Raw genomic sequence first — 11,199 nt, 5'->3', positions numbered from 1 at the left:
AAGCAATGGGGAAAGGATTCCCTATTTAATAAATAGTGTTGGGAAAACTGACTAGCCATATGCTGAAAACTGAAACTGGACCCCTTCCTTACACCTTATACAAAAATTAACTCGAGATAGATTAAAGACTTAAATGTAGACCTAAAACCATAAAAACCCTAGAAGGAAAGCTAGGCAATACCATTCAGGACATAGACATGAGCAAAGGTTTCATGAGTAAAACACCAAAAGCAATGGCAACAAAAGCCAAAATTGATAAATAGGATCTAATTAAACTAAAGGCTTATGCACAGCAAAAGAAACTACCATCAGAGTGAACAGGCAACCTACAGAATGGGAGAAAATTTTTGCAATCCATCCATCTGAAAAAGGGCTAATATCCAGAATCTACAAGGAATTTAAACAAATTTTACAAGAAAAAAACAACCCCATCAAAAAGTGGGCAAAGGATATGAACAGACACTTCTCAAAAGAAGACATCTGTGCGGCCAGCAAACATACGAAAAGAAAGCTAATCATCGCTGGTCATTAGAGAAGTGCAAATCAAAACCATAATGAGATATCATCTCATGCCAGTTAGAACGGAGATCATTAAAAAGTCAGGAAACACAGATACTAGAATGTATGTGGAGAAATAGGAATGCTTTTACACTGTTGGTGGGAGTGTAAATTAGTTCAACCATTGTGGAAGACGGTGTGGCGATTCCTCAAGGATCTAGAACTAGAAATACCATTAGGCCCAGCAATCCTATTACTGGGTATGGACCCAAAGGATTATAAGTCATTCTACTATAAAGACACCTGCATGCGTATGTTTATTACAGCACTCTTCACAATAGCAAACACTTGGAACCAACCCAAATGCCCATCAGTCATAGACTAGATAAAGAAAATGTGGCACATACATACCATGGAATACTATGCAGCCATTAAACAGGATGAGTTCATGTCTTTTGCAGGGACACGGATGAAGCCATCATTGTCAGCAAACTAACACAGGAACAGAAAACCAAACACTGCATGTTCTCACTCATAAGAGGGAGCTGGAAGCCATCATTCCCAGCAAACTAACACAGGAACAGAAAACCAAACACTGCATGTTCTCACTCATAAGTGAGAGTTGAAGAATGAGAGCACATGTAAACAGGGAGGGGAATATCACACACCAGGGCCTGTAGGGGGGTGGGGGGCTAGGGGAGGGATAGCATTAGAAGAAATACCTAACATAGATCATGGGTTGATGGGTGCAGCAAACCACCATAGCACACGTATACCTATGTAACAAACCTGCACGTTCTGCACAGAACTTAAACTATAATAAAAAAATTAACTCCTCTATTTCAGAACTCAAACATTCATCAGACTCATCCCAGATCCCAAATGATGCCAGGTACAGTAATGACTTACAGAGCCAAGCTCGGCCATGTGGTGCGGGAGACAAGACTGGCAGGAATTACAGAGCTATAGCTGCTCCGGCAGGGCGACAGGGGCATCTTGGAAGCAAGCGGGAGAAGCACTAAACCAGTTTTGGGATGGAACAAAATGCCTACAGGTGAATCGTTTCATATTTCTTTTTTGGCCATCTTCACACTATTTTTCTTAAGGTTGACTGAGTGTTATGAGTGGTACGAAGCTCAAAAATTGGCAAGGATCGCATCCAAATGGAAGACTGGCCTGTTGGCCCATCCCTCCTCCCTGCAGCGTAATTGAGAGGGCTTGGCTATTCGAAAGATATTCAAGGCATGGAATCTTCTACACCCCATGTAGAATTGCAGATGACATTATTGTATATTCAGAAAACCCCATCGTCTCAGCCCAAAATCTCCTTAAGCTGATAAGCAACTTCAGCAAAGTCTCAGGATACAAAATCAATGTGCAAAAATCACAAGCATTCCTATACACCAATAATAGACAAACAGAGAGCCAAATCATGAGAGAGCTCCCATTCACAATTGCTACAAAGAGAATAAAATACCAAGGAATACAAATTACAAGGGATGGGAAGGACCTCTTCAAGGAGAACTACAAACCACTGAGCTAATGAGAGACCGCCCAGCTGGAGGTCTCCTTTCCTCAGCTCTGTTCTCTCCTACCCGCTGTGAGGGAGGTCTCTCGGAAAAACCGCCACACCGTGTACTTTTCTGCATTCCGCATTGTGCATTTATTAGGAATGCACACATCTGGAATTCTTGAACAACTGAAAATGCACCTGCAAAGTCTTAAAAGGAAAGACAAGCTAAGCCTTTTTTTAAAGCTTGGTACTGAAAATAAACACTCTCATCATAACTGAAGTCTTGAAGACAAAAAGAATCTAGCAGTGTGAGTCCATTTGAGAGCCTGTTTTCCGAAACCAATGCCAGTGGATAGTAAAGTCAAAAACCCAATATGACTTAATCGGCTCTAAAATGCAGATAACATTTAAACAATCCACGTGGATTGTGCTTTTTTCTCCTACCATGTCACCTTCAAAATCACTTCTACATAAATTGTAAATCAGTTCGGACTCAACCACCGGCTTTACAGCAAGTTGGCTCTTTTCAAAAGAGTCACGTCTTGAGATACCTTGAGTTTTATTCTCTTACACTGGCCTCCACAAGCTTGTTTCTTCTCACGTTTCCCCCTCTAGCTCTCCCTGAAGGCTTCATGTCCTCTACAGAGAGCATGAAAGAAACAGATGGAGAGATGGGGGTGGGAGGGCAGAGAGAAAGAGAACAGAAGAGAAGAAAGAGAAGGAAAGAGAGAGGAGAAGAAGAAAGAGACAGAGGGAAGAAAGAAAAAAAGAGGCCGGACGCGGTGGCTCACACCTGTAATCCCAGCACTTTGGGAGGCTGAGACGGGCGGATCACGAGGTCAGGAGATCGAGATCATCCTGGCTAACACGGTGAAACCCCATCTCTTTTTTTGCATTACCCCAAATGCAAAAAAATTAGCCAGGCGCGGTGGCAGGCTCCTGTAGTCCCAGCTACGCGGGAGGCTGAGGCAGGAGAATGGCTTGAACCTGGGAGGCGGAGCTTGCAGTGAGCCGAGATGGCACCACTGCACTCCAGCCTGGGCAACAGAGCGAGACTCTGTCTCAGAAAAGGAAAAAAAAACAAAAAAGGAAAGAAAAAAGAAAGAGAGAAAGGAAGGAAGCAAAGAAGGAAGAAGTCTGTGTTGGGGCCTGTCCTTAGTAAACTTCTGCCTGGCCAGCAGGTTGCTCTCCACTAAAGCAGTCCAGTGCTGGGCCCAACAAAAGAACACAAATCCCTTCTCCAGACCCATTAGCACCCTCTACACTGGATGTCTGCATAAAAGGGGAGTGATTTTTTCTGTTTTACTGGGATGTTGTGGAAAACATACTATCATGAATCACGATTTGCCCTAACTTCATTTGGTTCATCAACATCTGGCTTTGAACTACAAATCACAGGGCCCAGAGCAGTCATCCATCACCTGAACCCAAGGTCAGTCTCAATAGATGTGTAACTGTGTATTAATAAAACACCCAATGAAGAAGCAAAGTATTAGCCAGTCACCATTAAAAAGTCTATCATCCACAGGAAATTAAACATTTTTACTTGTGGTAGACCCACTGGAAATGCTCACAAATAACTAAGGCTCCTGATGCATTTGCTTTGGGTACAGCACCGTTTCCAGTTGAAAATCCAGTCAAAAGCACTTTTGTGATGGGTATAAGCACTTGATTCAGGGGTGCTCACCAGGCAAACCCAAAAATGGTAAAATAAAACACTGTAACATTTTCACCAAGATGTCAAACATAAGTAGTTTTGTTTTAGGCCTTTCCCGAAGTATCTCTCCCCAAATGTTCATTTCAGAAAGCTTTTAGGTCCTGATTTTCATATCATTCATATTATAAGAAATTGCAAATCTATACATAAGCTACTTCTAGAGCAGTCACCATATCCATGGGTTAGGGGGAGAGAATAACAGAAATTCTGTGACTCATCACTGCACCTTTTTTCTAACATAAAAGCATGATTTTGTCACAGATAATGAGCACCACCTTGGCTATGGCTACTGATTATATAACCGTGAGCATTTATGTCTTCAATAGTATGTTAGTAGTCTTTGAAGACACAATTCTCAAATTTGCAGAAGCTGGTTTCACTTGTTCAGAGGAAGACATTGATGATGAGTGCTTTTTTCCCCAATGGGAAAAAGATTTGATTATTATTTTATTATTATTACCGTTAAAAGGTTGATGCCTCATGAATTCTTACTGACTGTTATTTTTATGAATTCTATTCTTGATAGTACCAAATATAGATACTTCTGGAAAGTGACAGCGGCACATTCAGTTTTCAAAGTTTGCTAATGACAAGGAAGGGAAGTATGGGGACTCATGGGGCTGGCTACATAGAGAAAGCTTTGAGCATGTTTATGAACCAAAAGGGTCAGCAGAGAGGGGGCAGTAGAAAATATAAGAAGAGAGAAAGTTGATAGAAACAACTCCAGGGGCAAATGAAAGATTTGCTTATTATTATTTTTTTTTAACCAATGGGCAAAAAAAGCACTCATCATCAATGTCTTCCTCTGAACAAGTCAATATTCACACTTGCAGTTTGCAATGACTGTGAAGCCAAAGCCAGCAGTTTTATGACTGCTGCTCTTGCACCACAGAATGAGAAAACCAGCAAGGACTATCAAACATGCGGGAATAATAATGCACTCATTGAAACGGGTGAGCTCACAGGCAGGTTTCATCTACAAGGGCAAAAACGTTCTTCTGCCCCTGAAAGTTAGCTTCCGCCACAATTTCCATGAAACTTGCTTCGGAACAGAACTCTTGGAAACTATAAATGTTTTTAATTCTCAAAAGAAGAGAGACAAAACTCAATCAGGGTAACTCGTAATTGGCTTGGCTAACGGTCTCTATGTGAATGAGTCATTTTCAGCAGTTCAAAAAATCCTAGACTAGCTTCCTCCTGGTGTCCTGCACGCTTCTATGCTCCCTTCAGGTGGCAAATGTGGAAGGCATTCCTGCTAGTATTACTAGTTTGATAGTGATTTCCTGATTTTACCTAGTGCTTTCTGTCACTCTATCAGGCAGCCACGATGGAAGGAGGTGCAGAGATCATTCAGTGTTATGGACTAAACTGTGTGGTCCCCTCATTCACATGCTCAACCCCCAATGTGACTGTATTTGGAGATAGGCTCTTAGCGAGGCAATTGAGGTAAAATGAAGTTATAAAGCGGCTCAACTCTGATAAGACTGGTGTTCTTCTAAGAGACACCAAGACATGCAAAGCTTTCTCTCTCTGCCTGCACACACTGTGGATGGGCCATGTGAGGACGCAGCAAGAAGGCAGCTGTCTGCAAGCCAGGAAGGAAGCTCTTACTAGAAATGGAATTTGTTGGCACCGTGATTTTGGACTTCCAACCTCCAGAACAGGGAGAATATAAATGTCTGTTATTTAAGTCACCCCGTCTGTGGTATTTTGCTATGGCAGCTCCGCTGGCTACGATGTGACTGTTGTAGTCCAAGCAGTGTACACAGTGCACAGCATGTACGACTATCGCCCGTAAGATCTCTCATGTACACAATTTGAGCATGATGTTCATAATGCCCCTAAGGGCAACACTGTGATGTAGGAGAATAAGTTAGATAAAACCCATCGCTTCTTAGCTGCAGGGTCTTGAGCAAAGTCCTCAATTCCTCCAAGCCTCAGTTTCCTCCTGTTATAAATGTTTGTTAAGCTGGTTAAATCTAGCCTCGGCACCAAATTTAATAAGATTCGGTACTGTTAAGCATTTTTCATCCACCATGAAGAAACCCACTGCATGGGTGTTTGCATGTGTATGATGATTTCTAAGTGTTCAAAGGAATATTGTGTTGGTTTCTTTAATTCAAGAGTAAAATTCTATTTTAAAATGTCTGTTATCATTGTGGTGAGAATTTTTCTGCCTTCATGCCTGCAAATTTCACTGTCTTAACCTTCCGGTGGACTGATCAGTGAGTCACTCACTGGTGACACCCCTAAGCCTATCACTAGGCATGAGGCTAAAGCTGACCTCTAGATAGTGTAGGCTTCCTGGAAATCTCTTTGGATCATCCTAAGTCTGCTTTTGTCAATAGTTCCAGAAAAATAGACACAGAGTTAATGGATCATATTCATTACTATCAAGAATAGAATTTACAAAAGTAACAGTCAATAAGAATTCAGCATCAATCTGTTAACAGTAATAATAATGATAATCATAATAACTCAGATAGATGGAGACTAACTTTGGGAAGCCACTGACTAAATGTATGATCTCAGTAACCCTTTAGGTTAGATACCATTATCCTCACTATACAGGGAGGAAACTGAGGGACAGAAAGGCTAAATAACTTACCCAAGGGCCAATGTAGGAAGTGGCAGAGTAGGTTTGAAATGCTCCGTGGGACATGACTGCTGTGCTATGCTGTCTCCACTGCAGGATCTCTAATGCCTGTCAACTGCGTCATGGGCTTTAGTTCAAGTGAATCTCCCTCCTACCTTCTGTGGTAAGTAACACCACCAAAGAGATCTGATGCTGGAGAGGTTCCCACGTACTTCTAAATGATACACAGTAGTTATTTCCATTCACAGAAATCCTCCTGCAAGGATTTCTGAAATCATTCTATTGTATAAAATCTGTATGTTCCTGATTTAAAAATATACAAAACATCCTTCCAAGTCATTTGAATTAACACTAGTATTAAGGAAGCTAAGTCTGCATAACCAGCCCCCTGGAAAGACAGAATGCCATCTCCTCAAGTCTAAGTGCTGTGTAATCATTAATCTACAAACCAAATGGAGATATTACCTGTTCTGCAAACAGCAAATCAAACAAAATTCCTAGGTGCTGGCCCGGCGCGGTGGCTCAAGCCTGTAATCCCAGCACTTTGGGAGGCGGAGACGGGCGGATCACGAGGTCAGGAGATCGAGATCATCCTGGCTAACCCAGTGAAACCCCGTCTCTACTAAAAAATACAAAAAAAAAAAAAAAAAAAAAAAAAAAAAAAAAAAAAAAAAAAAAAAAAAAACTAGCCGGGCAAGGTGGCGGGCACCTGTAATCCCAGCTACTTGGGAGGCTGAGGCAGGAGAATGGCGTAAACCCCGGGCGGAGCTTGCCGTGAGCTGAGATCCGGCCGCTGCACTCCAGCCTGGGTGACAGAGCGAGACTCCGTCTCAAAAAAAAAAAAAAATTTCCTAGGTGCTGCCAAGGGAACAAATCATACAGAGAAACTGCTCTCTGCTTGTCTCTTGAAAGCCCTGGCTATTTCCAGGGGCCCTAAAACTCATTATCCCCCTGCGGGTGAACAGCAGACTCCAGTAGCTGTATATTTCTAGAAAGTGGCAGCAATACATCTAAATGTTTTCAGTTTGCTCATGACAAGGAAGGGAAGGATGGGGATTCAAGGGGTGGGTAGGTAAAGAGTGTTATGGACCAAGAGGGTCAGCAGAGAGGGGGCAGTAGAAAATGTAAGGAGAGAGAAAATTGATAGAAACAGGTCCAGGAGCAAGTGAAAGATTTGCTCCGGTGGAATTAACATGAATATACGTGGGGATGGGGGGCAGCATTTAAATTTTAGAGACAAAAATGAAGATGAGTAGAAATGCAATGTTTTAGATAGAAAGATATTTGTGTCCACCAGCCTCTATTTTCTCAGAAAAGGTGTGAGAGGGTTGAGGTTTGGATGAAGAAGGCTTGAGGAGGATGGAAAATGTTTAGAATCAAAAGTCAGTTAGAAAGGACTAAAAGGATTTCCAAGTAGAAGTGACTGTGGCATTAAGCTAACATGGCATAGTTTATAGTGGACTGCTTCCAGAGCAGAGGACTTGGGGTTTAGTCCATTGCCACCGAGTTGGGTCAAGCCCTTAGAAAATTGTCTTCTGACCTGACTTTCAAATGGAAACCTGCCCTTCTATGATTTATCCAGGCTTCTGTGATCTACCTACCCTTTGCTTGCAAGACAATCCAAGGTCCTCAGCATGATACACAGGCCTTTCCCTAACTGGCCCCCATTTGTGTCTCCAGCATCAGTTTTTGCCTTCTGCCATATTGAACTTAACTGTCATTCCTCCAGAGCTTCAGGCCCTTTCAGTGCTGCTGGGCCTTGACCAAAGGATTCCCCTGAAATATTTTTCCCTTTAATGTCTGGGAAATAATATGTACTTTTTTTTTAAAGGCTGCCTCCTCTGAGAAGCCTTCCAGGGTCACCTTAGGTAAAACTGATTATCAGTCTCTCTTTTTTGCCAGCCTTATCTATGCCCTGTATGTGTTACTGACATCACAAGTTCATATTTCATCCATTTTAAAATGCACTTTTATTCACATTTTTAAAAAATCCCTGAAATAAGCCAGATGTGATGGCACATATTTGTAGTTGCAGCTACTCAGGAGGCTGAGTAGGGAAGATCACTTGAGCCCAGGGCTTGAGGCTGTAGTGTTATGATTGTACCTGTGAATGGCTACCGCACTGCAGCCTTGGCAACACAGGTAGACCTTGTCTCAAAAAAAAAAAAAAACAAAAAAACTCTTAAATTAGCATGTAACTTATAATCAATGGTGTATCATAGTTTAATGACAGGATTAAAAAAAATTTTGGTGATACCAAAAAAAAGAAAAAGTACATCTTACATTGGAGAGCATTTGGTGAAATGCAGCTTCATTTTCTAACTTTCTAAAGTGAGTGTAAGAGTGCTTCTCATCTTGCCTCCCACCCCACCACCCCCACCACCTTTGGCAGTGTCTGGAGACATTTTTGGCTGTATCAACTTGTGGCGAGGAATATGCTGCTGGCATCTAACAGGCAGAGGCGAGAGATGATGCTAAACATCACACACAGGACAACCCCCAACAACAAAGAATTAGCCAGGTCAAAATGTGAATAGTACAGAGATTGAGAAACCCCGATGTCGAGAAACAATACCTATTTGGGTATATAATAGGCTTTATTATGTTTGATTTTAAATAAATCTTTTACAGTGTATAGTGCAATTAATATATAGCAACTTTTTCCAAACCTTGGCTTGTGCAGAATAGCAACTCTTGAGACATATTCTAAGCTCTCCTCGTCACCCCTCCCCGACTCCCTTCTGCTCCAGATGCCCCAGGGGAATCAATACAGCAATGCTCCTGGTCAAAATCTGAAAGCCAAAATGTCTCAGAGAGATCTGTGACCTTAAACCAATTAGGTTAGTTAATGGCAAGTCCATAACTGAAACGCAGACCCCCAGATTTCCGCAATCTCACTCAGCCTGGGAGACAGCTGCTCCGTTCCCGAGCTAAATTGGCTAACACAGTTTGGTACCTTAAGAGGAAATGTGCCCTACCTATATGAGCTGGGTGACTTAGCAAGAGTTTAGCATTAGTATTCACGCCTTAACACCCGGGACCCACCTGGCTCTCACCCCCCTTTATGATAATTTAGGTTGACTCTGTAAGACCCCTTAGCTCTGTGGGGAATTGGATTTATGCAAAAAATAATAGTGATTCATGAATGTGAAGGAACTTTAAATAAATGTAGATGATTTCATCATACAAAAGGCAGAAGGGACTTAGTAAGTGTATTTAAGGCTCTGGAGGAAGCGTTATTAATTTGGAAAGTGGGTGGAGGGAGCTGTCCTCTATCCCTACAAGCTGCACGTGTGGAAAGGGCCTTTCCAGTGCAGGAAGCTGATTTCTGTGAGAAAGGAAGGAGTTCCAGGGGGAGATTTTGGCAACGCAGTCCCCACATCTCGGTTGTGCCAGTCAGGCGGGCCTCAGGTGGGTCTGGGGATCCCTACCTCTTCTGCTGAGTCCCCAGAGTGTCCCCTGCCCCCTTCCTTCTCCCACCGGGGCTGAATCACAGTGGGCAGCAGTGTTTGGGATCCTGCGATCAACCCACCGCCATCCCAGCAGCCCCACCCTTGGAGGAACCGGGGTTGCCCTGCACGTCAGAGGGGATGGCTGGGGCCAGACTCACCTTCAGGTGGATGGGAAAGGACCGCTCCTGCTGGAGGGGCCCCAGCAGCGTCTGCTCCACGTTGACCAGCTCCGAAGTCGAGTCCACCACGCGGGCTAGCGCGCTGCGCATCGCCATCCCGGCCAGGGTGCAGGGCCCGCGGGCCCGGGGGAAGGGCAGCAATTCGGCGCCCCCCTCAGCGCCCCGCACTACCTCCTCCTCTGGGGAGCCCGTCCGGGCCGCGGTCCCCCGATTCCTGGTCCCCACGCCCCCGCCCAGCTCCTCGCGCCAGGGCCCTGGCCGGGCCCGCGGCGGGCCTGAGCGACGAGCTGGAGCGGTGGACACGTGCTCCGGGTCCCGCGGGTTCCCGGGGGCGCCTGGACCGTCCCCCCAGCCCCACTCCTGCTGCAGCAGCTGCAAGGTCTGCAGAGCCACCATTTGGTGGCTGATGGAGGCCACTAAGGGCGCGGGGCTGGCCATCGCCTCCGCTGGCGGCTCGGCGCGCTCCGCGTGCAGGTGGAGCAGCAGGGAGGGAGGCGGGGGCGTTGGGGTCGCCAGGGTCACATTTTCTAACCCGCGGCTCCTCGGCCTCAGGGTCTCACAGCGTGTGTGGTCGGCCCCGCCCCCGGCTCTGAATCGGTGACCTGTGCTGGCCTCTGCCTTCGCCCGAAGTCGGAATCAGGCGCGTTCTGACCCAAACTGCCTGACGCGCTGCTCAGTGTGCACTTGAAAATCAGCGAAATGCTGAGCGCTCGTTCTTCCCTCTCTCCAGGGCTTTGATGAGAAAACGTGCTGCTTTGTGCGGGCGCATCTATCGGCGGGGATACCCCGCCCCCACCTCCTTCAAAGGACGCCTGCCAGTGACCACTGAGGTCTGGGAGGTGGGGGTGCAACAGACCCACCCTGGGGCGAAAGTACGAAGAGCTCTAGAAAAACTTGCAAAAGGAAGACTGTGCCTTTCCCAACCCGAGGGGAATTTTCAGAAACTTGTTGAAGCAGCCTTCAAGGCCTTGCATCCGCCAAACAAAAGAAGGAGGAGTTGAGTATCTAGAAGTTCTGCTCTTCTCTGCTTTTTTCGATGCCACTTGAGCACCGAGAGCCTGGTGGCTGAACTAGCATCAGCAAGCCTCAAGGCCCAGGCCTGGCACTGCCCAGAAAAGCCTAAATGTTTTTTTGTGACACTCCCAGAAGACTTAGGCAGCAAGGTTGAAGTTAATCCTTTTATGAGCCATGAACTTAGGGACAGCTGTACAAATAGTTGCTGTTTTTAATTAAACCCAATATGG

The 11,199-nt window shown here is 44.9% G+C and overlaps 1 protein-coding gene across 2 annotated transcripts in view; it reads right to left on the bottom strand.

The window, feature by feature from the left end:
• The window catches only part of DLEU7 (deleted in lymphocytic leukemia, 7), a 129,234-nt gene extending 118,549 nt beyond the window's left edge, over positions 1-10,685 (bottom strand). Inside the window, exon 1 of one of the 2 annotated variants that reach the window (XM_011988765.1) lies at positions 9,935-10,685. In XM_011988765.1, coding sequence (XP_011844155.1) covers positions 9,935-10,393 — 459 coding nt within the window. In that variant the 5' untranslated portion in view covers positions 10,394-10,685. The remainder of the gene's footprint in view (positions 1-9,934) is intronic. The other variant, XM_011988764.1, reaches the window with a different exon arrangement.
• Positions 10,686-11,199: the final 514 nt, after the last annotated feature.

Source organism: Mandrillus leucophaeus, unplaced genomic scaffold (genome assembly GCF_000951045.1).
Source record: "Mandrillus leucophaeus isolate KB7577 unplaced genomic scaffold, Mleu.le_1.0 Scaffold338, whole genome shotgun sequence".
Lineage (NCBI taxonomy): Eukaryota > Metazoa > Chordata > Mammalia > Primates > Cercopithecidae > Mandrillus > Mandrillus leucophaeus.
The sequence above is the reverse complement of the archived record's forward strand: the minus strand, read 5'-3'. Positions and strand labels throughout refer to the sequence as shown.